Source organism: Microcaecilia unicolor, chromosome 1 (assembly GCF_901765095.1).
Source record: "Microcaecilia unicolor chromosome 1, aMicUni1.1, whole genome shotgun sequence".
Lineage (NCBI taxonomy): Eukaryota > Metazoa > Chordata > Amphibia > Gymnophiona > Siphonopidae > Microcaecilia > Microcaecilia unicolor.
Window position 1 is genome coordinate 669,486,701 of NC_044031.1, and position 18,752 is coordinate 669,505,452.

Consider the following 18,752-nt stretch of genomic DNA (forward strand, 5'->3'; position numbering starts at 1 on the left):
GGGTTATATGGGACTTTTGTGTCCCAGTATATGAAACATTAAAAAGGGTAACAAATATAGGAGCCTTTTACTAAGCTATGGTAAGCACTAATGTGTACTTACTGCAGGCTAAAATCCACGACTGCAGGGTATACTCAGGCATCCCACGGTAGTTTTTGCATCAGCACGCGCTTCCCACTTGCTAAAAAATAGAATTATTTTTTTACCACTGGGGCGGAGAACAGACATGCCCAGCGCTATTTGGTTACTGCAGCTGCATCACTGCACGCTAACCGATTAGCATGTGGTTAGTGCATGAGCCCATACTGTCTAATTGGGAAATTAGCACGTGGCCATTAATGGGGGAAATAATAAATGCAGCCATTTTACTGCCATGCTAAAAGTGGTCTCAGTGCGCAGGAAACCCGCATGCTAGTCGTACCACAGGCCACTTTTTAGCGCAGCTTAGTAAAAGCACCCCATAATAAGAAATAGATGTTTCTGTTTTACAGTAAGTTAGTTTTTGATAATCTAATTTAAGTAGGTGCAATTTAAGAATGTAACATTTTGCTTTTTCAACTGATAGGTTGAACAGATCAGATTTTAACATTGAAAAATAATAAATATAATACAATTCAAAATTAAAATGCCATAATGAAATACAACTAAACAATAATAGAAAACTTTAACCCATCAAAGCAACTACAGTAAATCAAACAAATAATAAAAATAGTAAGATAATAGAGTAAGATTAAATACAGGGGCTGGAGAAAAACATCCTACAATAGAATATAGAAGACACAATCACAGCACTGGTGCATGCCTTCCAACAACAATAACACTGAAAAGATCTTATCCTACTAAGAGAAAAGAAAACTCTGCCTTCACCTGCAGCTTCCTTTACTCAGATAATTTCGATAGTAGAAACCAGTAGTGACATTTCTTTCTTTAGTTTAGTGTATTGGTATGGCTTATGGGGTTTTTGAAAATTTGATATACCAACTGTCTCTAGAAAAACCTATACGGTTTACAATAATAAATGTAAAATATACATATCTATTTCAGATATAAGTACATAAGTATTGCTATACTGGGACAGACCGAAGGCCCATCAAGCCCAGCATCCTGTTTCTAACAGTGGCCAATCCAGGTCACAAGTACCTGGCAAGATCCCAAAAAAGTACAATACATTTTATGCTGCTTATCCTAGAAATAAGCAGTGGATTTTCCCCAAGTCCATTTTAATAATGGTCTATGTACTTTTCCTTTAGGAAGCCATCCAAACCTTTTTAAACCCCGCTAAGCTAACTGCTTTTACTACATTCTCTGGCAACAAATTCCAGAGTTTAATTACACGTTGAGTGAAGAAATATTTTCTCTGATTTGTTTTACATTTACTATTTTGTAGCTTCATTGCATGCCCCCTTGGGGTACAAATGATGGCGATCGAGGCCTAGGTTATAGCAGATGTAAACAGTAAGATATAACATAAAACTATCATATAACACTAAGATACAGTAGGAAGTAGGATATATATAAAATAGAAAAGACAAGTTAGTAGGGATTTCCCAGAATCCCAGCCACGTCAGATTGACCCGATTAATGATAAAAGCTAACCAAAATTTAAAACAAAGTGGTGTACAATACAAGGTAAAAGCCAATAGGGTACAATAAATATCAGGCAAAATAAGTGTTGGGGAGGGGAGAAAAACTATACAATAAAGGGGTAGGGCAAGAAAAGCAATGGAGGAGTGGCCTAATGGTTAATGCAGCAGGCTTTGATCCTGGCAACCTGGGTTCAATTCCCACTGCAGCTCCTTGTGATCTGGGGCAAGTCACTTAACCCTCTATTGCCTCAGGTACAAAAACTTAGATTGTGAGCCCTCTAGGGACAGAGAAAGTATCTGTATATAATGTGTTCAGTGCTATGTACGTCTTGTAGCACTATAGAAATGATTAGTAGTAGTAGTAAGCACATAGAAGTCAGGGCTGATCCAGGCAGCGTGAAGGGGAAAATGGCCTCAAGGGTGTAGAGGCCAACTAGGAATGGCGAGACTGATAAACCTGTGGTCCTATCAATAATATTCCTCTGGGTAATAAGCTGTTGAACAGAAGACAGTGCTTCTGATGCTGGGAACTAATTCACCACGGCTAACTGAGTGAAAGTTACTACTACTTATCATTTCTGTAATGCTACTAGATATACACAGTGCTGTACACATTATATGCAGGTACTTTGTCCCTAGTGAGCTCATAATCTAAGGTGTTTTTGTACCTGGGGCAATAGAGGGTTAAGTGACTTGCTCAAGGTCATAAGGAGTTGCAGTGGGAATTGAACCCGGTTCACCAGGATCAAAGCCCACTATATTAACCATTAGGGTACTCTTTTCCGAGCTGATTGGCTCCTGTACCTGTTACTTAAAAGAAAGAAGAGGTGGGGGGAGACATTGGAAGCATTTTCAATGGCTCAAGAATTTTAACAGTACAACTGTGGGCCTAATTTACTGAGCTTTTATCCCATAAATGAGAATGGGTATAAGTGAACTAGGCCATCTGAGTTCCTGCTAAGGGAGGAGGTGTGTATAGTATACCCCTGCTTCCTAGCATTACATTTCTTGTTTTGTGTCTGCAGGAAACAGATACGCTGGCACCCACAAGAGTGCCCCTTTCTGAGCATTAAGGTTTGAGTATCCTCCACAGCATGATTTGCAACTCCCCCTCCCCATCCTCAGCCACACTTTGCATGGATTTTAAAAAAACATTCTAATTAGAGAACCAATGGCAAGGAATTACTGCATACCTCTAGGCCTTTCTGCTTTATTCCACACTGAATTGAATCTTGATTCTTATCTCTTTCAAGGTACAACCCTAAGTGTGCACTCTCTGAAGTGAAGCCCTTAGAGCCCTGGGGGAACACGGTCTACGGCTATGCAACGTAGGTATAAAATGTGGTAGGAACAGAGAGACCCTTCTTCCTAAATCCTAATATCTTGTTGGAAAAAAATGCATTGTATGAGGCCGTTCAAAGGCCTGGAGGTAGTATCAAAATCCACAGATACTTTTGTTACCTGTGGATTTTATTTATGGATCGATCTTTGTATACCACTTTCCAGGTCGACAAGACCCCCTAAGCAGTGAACAAAAGCACTGGTGGTGCAAGCACTTTCCTGTTGATAACCACCTGCAATATATACCCACAAAGATCTACACCTGTTTTGTCTGCAGGTACTTTTTCCTGCAAAATAACCTAGAGTTTTGAAAATGCAACAGTACACTTGTTGCTGTTCCTCTGCCCCCCCCCCCTTACATTTCCTTGGGGGTGAAAGTGCCCACATTGTTGAACCCTGTGTGTTGTTACCCAAAGAAAGGGAGGGTAATTTCTAGACAGACAAGTTACCTAGGTCAATGGCTTTTGACACTAGTCCACATTATATTGCATATCCATATATAATTTCCTATCCAAGACAGCCCTTTGCAAATATAATCAATGATTTTTCATTATGGGGCAGAAGAAGCACTTATTTACTAAAGTAGGTTCTGTGCAACTGTGCTCTTATTTGCTGGTGTAAATCTATGCTCAGTTGTGCAAAACAGTTTAATTTAACTTTAAAATGAAAAGCACAGGCAACCTGTAAAGTTATTTATATGGAAATTAGTCCTGAAGGTAAAACTTGGGTAAGGTTAATGTGTAATGAAGCAAAAGATAGAAACCTAGGATGTGTAAACTTCTACACAGAGCTGTAGCTTTGAAAATTACCCTGATAAAATCCCCTACTTAGTTCAGCAGCCCTCCCTTCCCATGTCTAACCACAAAGCTTGGTAGAAACAGCTGCCAGTACTTAGCAGGCCTTTGCCCTGCATCCAGCCTAGGTTTCATGTGCACCTGCCAGCCAGACCTGGCTAGACTAGCACTTGTGTTTCCACTAATATTTCTGGTTATTACATACTTGCAGTCTGCTGTATTAACAGACATGTCATAGGTCCATCATACTGAGAATCCTTCAGCTGCATCTTCGGAAACTCCCCAGGAGATGGCAAGAAAACATCTTGTCACAATTTGTTTAGTTTCCTAATGGAAAATTTGCCCTTTATGTCCGCAGCTATGGCACCTTACTAGATCAAGGCCGAAAATCTAAACCAAGAATTTTTTAGATTAAGACTAGTGCTTTTCCAGATAAACTCCTTCTGCATCTAATTGAGCCAGACCTTGCTTAATTCTGTTTGCAGGAGTGAGGATGCAGAGGCATACGAGGTGCAAGATGGGCAGTTCAGCTCTGGTATTTTCATGAAGTACCTGAAGAAACACATTCAGAAGGAGAAGAAGGTTACCCACATGCTCGAGGAAGTGTTGGAAGGTACTAGGGATCCCAATTATTGAAAAAGAATGTGTGATGGATCATGATGGTTCAGTGGTAGGGTTATGAGCAGGGCTGCATGCTGTTATATGGGGAATCAAGATTCAGTCCTGGGAATTGTCTTCTGTTTCTTGCTCTGACAAGGTAAGGGCATACATCCTTGGAAAGACAGGATGGGGATGGCAGCCATTACATGTCAGCGACACCTAGAGGTAGAACTCAGGAAGCATCCCTGTCAGATTCCAGAGAAAACCATGATAAACAGCCTTCTGCTGAGTGCTGTTCTAGTGATTAGTTGATGTTATAGATAGAAAAGGATAATGTCCAATTCGAGAACTAGCCCTTGCAGTTATGAATGAAGTCTTGTGGCACCTCCGTTTCAGAGCCCGTGTCATAAGTGACAGTGGATTCAGGGCAGGTTCCACCCAACTAGAAACGTATGGGGAAATGAGCCCAGCCAAAGCAGCTCCTCAAATCTCAGTCTATGAAATAACAAGTTTCAAGTTTCATTTTTATTTGATATATTGCCACAAGCCTAGCTTTCATAGCAGTTTATAGCATAAAATACAGTGCAATCCGCTTAAGTGCAAGGGTCTGAGACTAAAGAAATACATGCAGTTAACCGGAGCTTGCACGTAACCGTTGTGACACAAAGAAGCTTGACATCTGATAAACATATGTACAGTACTGTTTATTATACATACAGTATACAGTCTCCGTTAACTGACGTTAGGCTTACTTGAAGTAATCAGTTATAGTCCTCTGTACACTCTTGTGTCTGTGACTTCCATAGACTACGTCTGCCAGACGGTAAAAACTGTCATAGCACTGACATCCAGTGGCCTCCAGATAGGCCCGCACGGTGTTGAGACTCTCCAGCGCTCTTGCAAAAGTGACAGGTGGTTGTTGAATTTCGTCAGCATGTGCCTCGCTGCTCATTTCATCATCTGTTTCATCATCAGCCGTTGCCTGCGTGTAGGCGCATATCTCGACATCAGTGCTGTCATCAGCTGTTTGTAGATCGTAATCAGCAGCTACGTAGTGATGAAACTCCTCTTCAGTAACACCGGCTGGGATGTCAATAGCCTGTTCATCTGACACGTTTGCAACAGCTGCATCTGTTTCGTCCCTCTCCACATCCTTAACAAAATCACACTTTTGAAAATTAAGTGCTGCTACTGTAGATTTCCTTATTGGCTTTACTCCAGATAGCTCAAATTTGATCATGTTATGATCACTGTTTCCCAATGGACCTAACACCGTTATCTCTCGTACTATGCCCTGCATTCCACTAGATCTAAAATAGCTCCCCCCCCTCCTGTCAGTTCTTGGACCAGTTGCTCCAAGAAGCAGTCATTTATTACATCTAGGAATTTTACCTCCCTAGCACTTCCTGATGTAACGTTTATCCAGCCAACATTGGAGTAATTGAAATCACCCATTATTACACTGTTGCCTAATGTGCCAGCTTTCCTTATTTCTATAAACTTTTCTTCATCTGTCTGTTCGTTCTGTCCCAGAGGATGGTAGTACAGCCCTACCTTCCCTTCACACATAGATCCGTAAGGATTCCACGCTGCTATCTGTTTCATATAGAATGTTTATTTTGTTTAACTCAATTCCCTATTTTAACATATAGTGCAACCCTCCTCCAATTTGATCCACTCTATCATTGCAATATAATTTGTATCTTGTTAACACCGGGTCCCATTGGTTGTCCTCCTTCCTGTGTTAAGGGGTGGTCCCTTGTTAATAAACTTTACATCTCTATTTTGGACTCTTGTAGTCTGGTGCTACTTTCCTTTATCCCTTGTTGGACCTGAAGCACTTCCCTCCTTTTTTTTTTTTCATGTGTATTTGGTGGAAGAAACATTTTACAAAAATACATATTCAAAAAAGAGCAGCAGCACATTGTCCCCCAGATTCTGTATAGGTTGCCCAAATTTACGCGCAGATCACAGATCCGCAGGTAAACAAATTAGACAATTAGGCATTAACAATCAATTATTGCAGTTAACAAGTACTTAATTGACAGCAATTAGGAGTTATGTCTAGATCTACCCTATGTCCTATTCTGTAACATGAGTGCATACTCCAAAGAGGGTACAGCCATAGGAGGGGCATGGATGAGTCAGGAGTGTTCCCAGAAATTAGGCACGATGTTATAGAATATCTGTCTTTGCATGTCTAACTGATGTAAATGTTTGCAACCAAATACCAGTGATACACATGTAACTTATAGTATTCTAATAGTTACGCACATAACTATGAGTCCTGTCTACGCCTTGCCCATGTGTACACCTACCTGTCAAATACACAGTATATAAGATATGCATGTATTTATAGAAGAGTGCTTAAACAGACTTTTGGCATTACCCATGTGTGCACACATGCATTCTAATCATGTATGCATGTGTTTAGTGCATAAATGTTACCGCCCACTTTACAGAATTAACTCCTATATCTCTATATAAAACGCACCTCCAACGTTCTGAAGCCTCTGTTAACCAACATTCTAAGTGAAGGGGGTGAGATCGCATTCTGTCTGCCCCGCCCACGCGTCAAACGTGATGACGTCGAGGGCGGAGCAATGACACTCAACCAATCGCAACGCTCGGCAGCGAAGCGTCAGGGAAGGAGGCGGCGCTCTCGACGTCTAGCCTTCCCTTCGCTGTGTTCCGCCTTCTTCTGACGTCAAGGATGATGTCAAAAGAAGGCGGAACACAGCGAAGGGAAACCTAGACGTCGGGAGCACCGCCTCCTTCCCTGACGCTTCGCTGCCGGAACCGCCACGGAGGTAAATTTAAAAACAAAAAAACAAAAAAAAAAAAACGCATGTTGGGGGGAGAGAAGAGGGTGGCCACTAAAGTACAACAATGGGAGCGGGAGGGCAAGGGAGGAACGACAGCATGGATGCGAAGGGGGGGGGGGGGGAAGAAGAGGGCGGCCCAGGCTGGGAGAGAGAGGAGCATGGATGCGAGGGGGGGTCATGGAAGGGAGACAGGGGACTTGCTGGAAAAGGATGAATGGAGGCGGCAGGGGACAGAGGAGCATGGATGGCCATGGATTGGGAGGGCAGGGCTCAGGGAGAGAGGGCAATTGCTGGAAAGGGATGAATGGAGGGGGCAGGGGACAGAGGAGCATGGATGGGCATGGATTGGGAGGGCAGGGCTCAGGGAGAGAGGGCAATTGCTGGAAAGGGAAAAATGGAGGGGGCAGGGGACACAGGAGCATGGATGGGCATGGATTGGGAGGGCAGGACTCAGAGAGAGAGGGAAATTGCTGGATAGGGATGAATAGAGGGGACAGATGGGCATGGATGGATATGGATTGCAGGGCAGGCCTCAGGGAGAGAGGGCAATTGCTGGATAGGGAAAAATGGAGGGGCCAGGTGACAGATGAGCATGGATGGGCATGGATTGGAAGGGCAGGACTCAGGGAGAGGGGAATTGCTGGATAGGGATGAATGGAGGGGACAGATGGGCATGGATGGATATGGATTGCAGGGCAGGCCTCAGGCAGAGAGGGAAAATGCTGGATAGAAAAAAATGGAGGGGCCAGGTGACAGATGAGCATGGATGGGCATGGATTGGAAGGGCAGGACTCAGGGAGAGGGGAATTGCTGGATAGGGATGAATGGAGGAGCCAGGTGACAGAGGTGCATGGATTGGAAGGGCAGGACTCAGGGAGAGGGGAATTGCTGGATAGGGATGAATGGAGGGGACAGATGGGCATGGATGCATATGGATTGCAGGGCAGGCCTCAGGCAGACAGGGGAATTGTGGATAGGGATGAATGGAGGAGCCAGGTGACAGAGGTGCATGGATTGGAAGGGCAGGACTCAGGGAGAGGGGAATTGCTGGATAGGGATGAATGGAGGGGACAGATGGGCATGGATGGATATGGATTGCAGGGCAGGCCTCAGGCAGAGAGGGAAAATGCTGGATAGGAAAAAATGGAGGGGCCAGGTGACAGATGAGCATGGATGGGCATGGATTGGAAGGGCAGGACTCAGGGAGAGGGGAATTGCTGGATAGGGATGAATGGAGGGCACAGATGGGCATGGATGCATATGGATTGCAGGGCAGGCCTCAGGCAGACAGGGGAATTGTGGATAGGGATGAGTGGAGGAGCCAGGTGACAGAGGTGCATGGATTGGAAGGGCAGGACTCAGGGAGAGGGGAATTGCTGGATAGGGATGAATGGAGGGGACAGATGGCCATGGATGCATATGGATTGCAGGGCAGGCCTCAGGGAGACAGCGGAATTGTTGGATAGGGATGAATGGAGGGGCCAGGTGACAGAGGAGCATGGATTGGACTCACACTTTCACTCTGACTCTCAAACACTCACTCTCACATACACTCTCCCAAACATACACACTCCGAGGAAAACCTTGCTAGCGCCCGTTTCATTTGTGTCAGAAACGGGCCTTTTTTACTAGTGTATATTATAAACACCATTTTAACACTAGTTAGATTAACCAGGAGATGTGAAACAATGTAGCATTTGGAGTAAAAGTGCTTATGTGAACTGCTTTGGTTGTACCACAGAAAGGCAATACATCAAATGCATTACCCATTAAAATGATGTAGTTTGTGATGGCCATTTGCTATTGCAACCTGAGTTGTTAAGAATTTTCCAGCTGTCTTTCCAGGGCACTGTACTGAGGCATGATGCTGAAAGTCAGTTCAGAGTGTCTCGGAGGGGAGAATTGCAGCAGCAGAACCTAAACTTACTGGACAATTGAGCAAGGGAGAGTTTAATTCTTCTTTTTTTCTATGGGTTGTAGACCTGGGTCGAGATCCCTTGGTAATGGGAAAACAAGTGATGGAAATTAAGCACACCCTGAAAGAAGGACGAGCACTGACAGACACCATATGCAGGATAGGACAGACAGACAAGCCCCAAGCCTGCAGTGATGTATGGGCACATGCCGGAGGTAAGAACATTTGTAACACTGCATGTTTATGGACTGATGGGACTTAAGTTGCTTTTGCTACTGTCAGCTGTTGGCTAAGCTCCTCAAGCACAGTCACATGCAGCCTTCAGACACTCGGACTTGGTTTTGTTGATTCCCAAAGGCTTTATAACGGAGGCAGTTGCTAGATTCTCCAAAATAACAATTTGGTCTGCTTCTTGGTGCCTTCTTGCTCTATGGGTCTTCTTCAGGTCTCCTCTCTTAATTGTCTTGATACATTTTCTTTTCTTGGTACTCTTTTATTTTTCCTTTGGAATAAAGGACATGCACCTTTCATCATGGCAGTTGTCATGTTGAAGCTCTGCCTGTAGCCACCTCAGCTGTTCATGCCATTAACCTGCTTCCTGTAATCAGCAGCCTCCTAATTTATGTTGAGCAGTGATTTTCAAATCCAGATCTTAAGTGTCCCCACTAGGGGGGCCAGTGCAACAAAATATGTTAGGTTTTGCACACAGTTTAGCTTGGTTTTAGTGCACAGTTTGTGGATGCCCCATGTCAAAACAAGTTTTGCACAAAGCCTCAGGTAGACATCAGTGCACAATATATTTAAATCCCATAGGAATCAGATTATATTAGTTATTCAGCACTAAGAAGTGTGCAGGAGGATGAGCACAACACTGGGGTTTTAACACAACATCTGAGGAAGGGTAAGAATTAGCTCATTCTCCTTCAGTCAGCACTAGTGAGGATTTTATACCTGTTTCTTCTCTTTACCACAAGCGTACAGGTCTTGCAATATTTCTGGCTTTGTTGATGAGGAATAGCTGAGGGGAGATGTGTGCTGAAACTAAGAAATGCTAGACTGTTGACAAAATTAATATTAGCCAAAGTTGCGAATAAATAATGTTGGTATTGCAAAACTTGCATACGCAAAATAGCATTCCAGCACATGCACAGATGTATGTGGATGTAACTCCAAGTGCTAATAAAACTGTTCTGTTTACAACTGCTGGTAGCACATAACCCTGTGCACATGCATTTGGCATGTTCTCACCTGATAGCACTCTTTTTTGGTGCACAGCTCATTTGCATTGGGTACAATTTTTTTTTCATTTTGTATGCATTAAGAAATCCTTTGCTGAGCTCTGGCGCAGACACTTTCTGTATTAGCCCCCCAGGTGGGTTATCAGGACAGCCAAACTGTACAAATTACTGATTTTGAAACTCACTATAGGTAAATGTCTCTTATGGATAGGCATTACACATATCCTGCAAACCCAGCCTGCTGCAGGCATGAGAGGATCAGATCTGAAACCCACTGATTTTAATGGCATAATGATAGGAGTGACGTGGAGGGGCGTAATCGAAAGGAACGCCCAAGTTTTGCTGAGGACGTCCTCGCAAAATGTCCCGGTGGAGGGGCGGGGAAACCCGTATTATCGATACAAGATGGACGTCCATCTTTCGTTTCGATAATACGGTCGGGGACGCCCAAATCATGACATTTAGGTCGTCCTTAGAGATGGTCGTCCCTTGACTTGGTCGTTTTTGATTTTTGGCGATAATGGAAACTAAGGACACCCTTCTCAGAAACGACCAGATGCAAGCCCTTTGGTCATGGGAGGAGCCAGCATTCGTAGTGCACTGGTCCCCCTGACATGCCAGGACACCAACCGGGTACCCTAGGGGGCACTGCAGTGGACTTCAGAAATTGCTTCCAGGAACATAGCTCCCTTACCTTGTGTGCTGAGCCCCCCAAAACCCACTACCCACCACTGTACAGCACTACCATAGCCCTTACTGGTGAAGTGGGGCACCTAGATGTGGGTACAGTGAGTTTCTGGTGGGTTTTGGAGGGCTCACATTTACCACCACATGTGTAATAGGTAGGGGGGGAATGGGCCTGGGTCCACCTGCCTGAAGTGCACTGCACCCACTAAAACTGCTCCAGGGACCTTCATACTGCTGTGATAGACCTGAGTATGACATTTGAGGCTGGCACAAAATATTTTTAAAGATGTTTTTTTGAGGGTGGGATGGGGGTTAGTGACCACTGGGGGAGTAAGGGGAGGTGATCCCCTTTTTTCTCCGGTGGTCCTCTGGTCATTTTGGGCACCTTTTTGTGCCTTGGTCTTAAGAAAAACACGACCAGGTAAAGTTGTCCAAGTGCTCGTCAGGGACGCCCTTTTTTTTTCCATTATGGGTTAAGGTCACCCATGTGTTAGGCACGCCCAATCCCTGCCTTCGCTACGCCTCCGACACGACCCCGTGAACTTTGGTTGTCCCCACGACGGAAAGCAGTTGGAGACGCCCAAAATCGGCTTTTAATTATGCCGATTTGGGTGACCCTGTGAGAAGGACATCCATCTTCCGATTTATGTCAAAAGATGGGCGTCCTTCTCTTTCGAAAATAAGCCTGTATGTAACACGTTGAGATTTGGAGTTAATGTGACTTCTATACGGCTGGATTTGGTAATCTGGGTTCTAAATGGTGGAATTCAATTCCCAAGGATACTAGGAGCATTACAAATTATCTTCAGAAAAGAATTAAAAACCTACCTTTTCAAGAAATATTATGGTTAATTATACGTGTTACTGATGTTCCATATAGCTTTGTAATTGTAAAACATTACTGTAATTTCTCCTAACTGTTAACTATAAGCCACATTGAACCGAAACTTTGTTTTTGGATAATTGTGGGTATAAGAATGAATGAATGAATGAATAAATAAATATGGCATTTTCTAGTGTGTTAGCTCCAAACTTAACATGACACTTATTTTTTTTTTTTTGTTACATTTGTACCCCGCGCATTCCCACTCATGGCAGGCTCAATGTGGCTTACATATTGTCTAAAGGTACTTATTTGTACCTGGGGCAATGGAGGGTTAAGTGACTTGCCCAGAGTCACAAGGGAGCTGCCTGTGCCTGAAGTGGGAATCAAACTCAGTTCCTCAGTTCCCCAGGACCAAAGTCCACCACCCTAACCACTAGGCCACTCCTCCACTCTATGGGGGCATTTTCAGTTTTTTTAAATTCAGGTCACATAGTAATGTTGTCATTAGTGAGCAGTGCCTGCTAAGAGTTAACACACTTACCGCATTCTATGTAGGATGTTCCTGCATTAACCCTGCGTTACCCAGTTAGGACATGCTAATCCTAATGAGCTAGCTGGATAACGCAGAAACACCCATACCCTGCCTGTATCATGTCCCCTTTCAAAAATATATTTCAAAAATTAGTAATGCACTGATGGCTTTAACAAGTTTCTGCAGTAGCCTGTTTGTGCGCATTAATCACGCATTAAAGGGGAGATTCTATATATGGCGCTTAACAAATCCACACGTAAAACATTTCCGCCTAAGCATATTTTATAAGTGGCGCCTAGATTTAGGTACAGTATATGGAATATGCTTAGTTGATATCCCAGCACCTAAAACTATGCATGTCCATTTACACCAATGAAAACATGGCATAAATTATGACACATAGATTTAGGTGCACTGGGCCATATTCTATAACTACGTGCATAAATTTTGGAACACCCATGAAACACCCATTTCCCTGCCCATAACCAAGCCCTTTTTTGCCTGCATGCATTAAAATTTAGGAGCTCTACGTTACAGAATACATTTAGCAATTTGTGCACGTAAATTCTAGTTATTAACAATTAGTGCTCATTATTGCTTGTTAAGCCAATTAAATTATGCGTGCTATAATAGAATCTGCTTGGATTGTGGCGCGGAATGCCAGGCACACTATATAAGATCCGAATTCCCTTTAGTAAAAGAGTCCTATTGGGGAATAAGCACCAGTCTGGTTTTCAAGATATCCACCATGAATATGTATGAGGGAAATCTGCAGGCACTACCTCTGTTCTGTATCAAGATACCTCATGTATTTTCATGGCGACTTTCTGGGGTCGCTGAGGACTGGACGAATAACCACTGACAGAGGAGGAGTTTTCAGAGAGTTTAAATGTCAAAATATCCTGTTCAGTGAAAATACGAGTTACTAAGAGAAGGAAGTTTATAGGAATGTATTTGTTTTGCCTGCCAGCTGAACTCCCTTAAATAATCTGTCTTGCAAAAGCATTGCCAATCCAGTTTCTCTTGGCCTATGAGCTGGGATGACCCTGGGTTGATTGAAAGTTGCATTTTAGCACAGGCTATAGAGAGATCTGTGTGGAAATACCTTCCACCATCCTCATGTCCTCTTCCTGGAGGGAGCATCTCTCCAGTTTAATGCCAGAAATCCCATACAGGTAAAAATAGCTTTGGAAAAAAATCCCCCATTTCTTGTTTATTTTCAGCAGCAGTATATCTTAGGAACTCTGCTTTCTGACATGCATTCTGCTATGTAAGCAGCTTCTTGGTTGAGTGACTCACATCTACGATCCCCTTAACCCTAATATACATTTGAAAAAGAACCTATTGCTCCCCTCTGGAATGGATGGAACTACAGCAAGGGTTCAAAGCAGTGAAGCCCTTACTCTCGAAGGCCTTCAAGGGGGAACTGTAGATAATAAACACAGTTATGCACCCTGGAGTAGAGTCATAGGGCAAAGGCCATAAATCGTGAGGCCCAGGAACTTATGATCTGATATGATATCATTACGGACAAACAGGCCTGGGAAAGGAGGAAGCATAAACAAACATGAGAATGTGGTCTAGCAGGTGAGGGAAACCAGATAGTTTTGAAAAAAGACCAGATGATCCCGAGTAAGATAACTTGCTGAAGCTTTGTAAATTATTGTTAAATACAAGTGTATAAAAATAGCTGTTTCAGTTCAGTATGTTGGAGTGATAGATACAGAGAGCATATGTATGCAGTAGTTCTATCCTCCCATGAGAAAATATTAATTGTATCTATACTTGGTAAGTAAATAAATTACTTTTCTCATAAGTGGCAGCCTCGGTCTTTTATCTCTACAAATTGTGGATAACTGGTATATGAAGATTTGGAGAGGTGGTAAAAAGACCTAAGCATTTACACTGAATTAATTCATGGTACAGCCCAGTGAGACCTCGAGGGCAGGTCTGGTTACCAGATGTTGCCATAAGATTGAACCACGCCTGGTTATACGTCATTCTGTTCTGGTTTCCCTGAAAAAACAATTATTAATTCTCAGGAAGAATTAAATCCCTACCCTCCCTCCTCCCCTAGTCAGGCCGTAGAGGGGTCAGAGTGTGGAAGTGTGGCACAGTGCTGTGGAGGAGTGAGGTGAGCGAGAGAATTTCATGAAAGCCATTTTTCGGGAACAGGTTCTGAAATACCACATTCAAACAGTCCACATCCCTGCTCTGGCATCATCTTTCACAAATTTACAAATCCCTGGAAGAAAAATCCATAAACCGCTATTAAGGTGGACTTGGGGAAAATCCAGTGCTTATTCCTGGGATAAGCAGCGTGGAATCTATTACTCTTATGGGATCCTGCCAGGCACTTGTGATCTGCATTGGCCACGGTTGGAAACAGGATTCTGGGCTTGATGGACCTTTGGTCTGTCCCAGTGCAGTGATGCTAGTGTACTTTAAAAGCATGGCTGCTTTGGAGTGTCCAGTCTTCTGCTGTACCCTGCCATGTGAGCTAAAAAGCAACCAATCAAAACACAGCTGCAGCCCATGGCAGCAGTCTATTGGATGATACACAGCTGCTGTCTGGTTGCAGATTTGTATTCATTACGGGCTGCTCAGATCAGCATACAAATTGAGAATTCTTTGTTTTGCTCTGACCCCTTTCTTCATTCCTGCCTTTTGCCTTTAAATATTTAAGTCATAATGCTCCATAGCAGTATCTACAACCAGAGCTTGACAGCTGTGGACTGCTGCAAGCTGTTGGCCAAGAAAGTGGGAAAAGTGCCAAGTCAGCTGCCAGCTCACCAGCTCTGCCTGGTTTACTTTCCATCCTGGTTCCAGTCCCAGGCAAAGTGCTGCAATAACTTGGCTGGAGGAAGCTGTGCTGTGCACTTACCCCTGTTCTAGCAAACAAATGAAAACTAGATTCTTCATGTGGAATATTTGCCATTGGTAATAATGGATAAAGGATCCACTTCAGGCACAGGCAGCTCCTTGTGACTCTGGGCAAGTCACTTAACCCTCCATTGCCCCATGTAAGCCACATTGAGCCTGCCATGAGTGGGAAAGCGCGGGGTACAAATGCAAAAAAAAAAAAAAAATCTTGATTGTTCTGCTGGTTGATAGGCTCCAACTGTAGGGTTGTCAAATAGGTTCTAACTCTAACTTTGGCTCTTGGAAGGGTGTGAGAGCAGTGTGAAGCCCTCACCCACCAAGACAAAAGAGTGGCATGTGAGAACATCACATTGCTGTTCAGTCACAAGAGCAGCACTAGAAGTATCTCACAAAAGATCTGCATCCTTCTTTCTCAGCCATAGGAAGACACTGCAGTGATGTACATGGACTGCTCACCTTCTACCACCGGTCAGAATCTGAGGAGGGATTATCCCTGGTAGGACAGTGGTGCACTAGGAGGGGAGGCTTAATGATCAATAGGTGCAGGGATTAGTTTTGCATAGAACAATCATAACTCCTGCCTCTCTTGCTGTGATTCCAGAGCTGCCCAAGGAGACCAAGAGATTCACCTGTGGTGCTGAAGTTGAATTGTGTTTCCATGCTGTCTTCTCGAACATTATGCATGTGTATGCCAAGCTGAAGGAGGTCCCTGCACATGCAGCCAACGTCAGGGTTCTTCTGTTCAACCCTCCGGTGAGTCTCTGACAGCTGCTCATTTATTTTCCAACCATTCCAGAAGCTGCAGAGTGGCTTATATGATTGAGATACAGTGCTTTCTAACTGTAGCTGTTCTCCTGATTCACTTCTGATATAAGTTTCTAGAATTTTCAGTCTATGTGGTATGTCACAGTGTCATACTCCATTTTCTGCTCGCTTCCCTGTCTCTCAAGCAGTAAATTCTCATAAGCAGCAGAGGGTTTGTAGGGCCCAGTTTCGGAGGAAGACTTTCTGCCAGTCCTGGCTTTCTTGTAGCATGACCTCCAGGATCTCTGCATTACCTGCAGAGCTGATTAAATATGGAAGAAATTGGGTTATGAGTACCATAAAGCACTCTTGGACTGGCCAAAAGTCTCTCTCTGGACCATCCATGAAAAACCAGTATAGTAGTTTAACCCCTGACTCATGCTGCATCATTTCACCATCATTTCACCAGACAGGTGATCTGTAGTGAAAATCAGATCCGATCTGACACTTGACTGTTAACCATGATTGTACTACTTTGCTGAAATCAGCCCTTGGAGCACCATCTTCCAAGGTCTGTTCCTTTCCCTTGGGAATACCTTCCATAGAGTTTTGCTTTTTATGGCCCCTTCCAAAAAAAGGCTTATTCTACCCTGTCAAATGCTTTTTCTGTATCCAAGAACAGCAAGAGGCCTCTTTTCTTTCTGTTCTTGATCAGAATCATTGGGGTCAATGATCAGAGTGATTTACCTAGATAAATATATGTTTATTCATGTAAAATTGTGAACTACAGGACGATAAGGCTGACTTCTATGGAAAGTAAATTAATGGAAACATTTTAAAAACAGAGAATAGTAAAATTTGTGGAATCCAATGGATTGCAGGACTCGAGGCAACATGGTTTCACTAGAGGCATGTTTTGTCAGATAAATCTGATTAATTTCTTTGACTGGGTGACCAGAGAGTTGAATCAAGTGAGAGCGCTAGATGTGGTGTATTTAGATTTAAGCAAAGCCTTTGACACAGTTCTGCACAGACAACTAATAAATAAATTGAATTCCCTCAGTATGGGCCCTAAAAGTGTCTTTCTGGGTTAGGAATGGTTGAGTGGAAGGCGACTGAGGGTAGTGGTAAATGGAGCTCATTCTGAGGAAAAGGGTGTTACCAGTGGTGTGTCCCAAGGTTTGGTTCTTGGGCTTGTTCTTTTTAACATTTTTGTAAGCGATATTGCTGAAGGGCTGTCTAATAAGGTTTGCCTCTTTGCAGATGATACTAAAGTCTGCAATAGGATAGACACCCCTGATGGTGTGGATAACATGAGGAAAGACTTAGCAAAGCTAGAGGAAAGGTCTGGAATTTGGCAGCTACGATTTAATGCTGAAAAATGCAAGGTCATGCATTTGGACTTCAAAATCCCAAGGGAATGGGGGGTGGGTGAAGAACTTTTGTGCACAAAAGAGGAGCAGAACTTGGGTGTGATTGTATGTGATGATCTTAAGGTGGCCAAACAGATAGAAAAGGCGAAGTCAAAAACTAGAAGGATGTTTGGGTGCATAGGGAGAGGAATGACCAGTAGGAAAAAGGAAGTGACGATCCCTCTGTATAAGACACTTGTGAGACCTCATTCTGAAAATGCACCTTCAAAAACATATAAACAGGATGGAGTTGGTCCAGAGCACATCTACTAAAATGGTCAGCGGTCTTCATCATAAAGCATATGGGGATAGACTTAAAGATCTCAAAATGTGTACTCTGGAAGAAAGACAGGAGAGGGGAGATATGATAGGGACATTTAAATACCTGCACGGCAAAAATGTACAGGAGATGAGGCCCTTTCAATTGAAATGAGGGGGCATAGGATGAAGGTGAAAGGGGATAGACTCAGAAGTAACCTGAGGAAATACTTCTTCACAGAAAGGGTGGTGAATTTGTGGAACAGCCTCCTGGTGGAAATGGTGGAGACAAAAACAGTATTGAATTCAAGCGAGCCTGGGACAAGTACATAGGATCTCTAAGGGAATGATAGGGAGAGTATATGGCATGGATGATCAGACTGGATAGGCCATATAGTCTTTATCTGCCTACATTTTTCTGTTTCTATATTGTCTCCCATATAAAGTGTGTATGCAATATTCTATCCAGCCTTGTTTTGAGTTTCAGTGTGTTTCCTGTGGCAAGATTGACAAACTCACATTCTTTCTGTGCATCCCAAAAGCAATTCCCAGACTTGAGACGTAGAAAATGAAATGTCACCCAGTGATTTAGCTCCACAAAGAGGTGTAGCTAGGTGGGTCACCAGAGGATTGGCTGCTCCCCGAAACGGACTTCTGATGGCGACGCCACCTATTTTTCACGAGATCTGTCACGTTTAAAATATGCACTGGTGCCGGCGTCAGTCCACACTCCGCTCTCTCTGCACCCTCAACCTGGCTATGCTTCTGGCTCCACACCAGGTTCAGTTGAACTAGGGCCAGCTGTTTAGCAGCTATGAAGTGGACACACACACAGATAGAAAGCACAATACACACAGGCAACAGAACTTAAAAAGTTATATCTCATATTTTCACAGCTTGGGTTAAAAAAATTTACAAATCACACATGCTATATTATTGTTCAGCACAAAGAAGTTACTAGAGAAAGTATGAAACACTGTTAAATATCTAATAAATGTTGATGAATCACTTAAATATAACATCATCATATGGTGATATATAGCATATCTCAGTATGATTTAAATATGCTATATGACTAACATTGGATACTTCTGTGCTTTATTAATGGTTG

General features: G+C 43.3%; 1 protein-coding gene across 1 annotated transcript in view; it reads left to right on the plus strand.

The window, feature by feature from the left end:
* Window positions 1-18,752, plus strand: part of LOC115457664 (mucosa-associated lymphoid tissue lymphoma translocation protein 1-like) — a 181,699-nt gene that overhangs the window by 138,345 nt on the left and 24,602 nt on the right. The window contains exons 12-15 of the mRNA XM_030187200.1: window positions 2,840-2,914; window positions 4,207-4,334; window positions 9,127-9,276; window positions 15,829-15,980. Coding sequence (XP_030043060.1) covers window positions 2,840-2,914; window positions 4,207-4,334; window positions 9,127-9,276; window positions 15,829-15,980 — 505 coding nt within the window. The remainder of the gene's footprint in view (window positions 1-2,839; window positions 2,915-4,206; window positions 4,335-9,126; window positions 9,277-15,828; window positions 15,981-18,752) is intronic.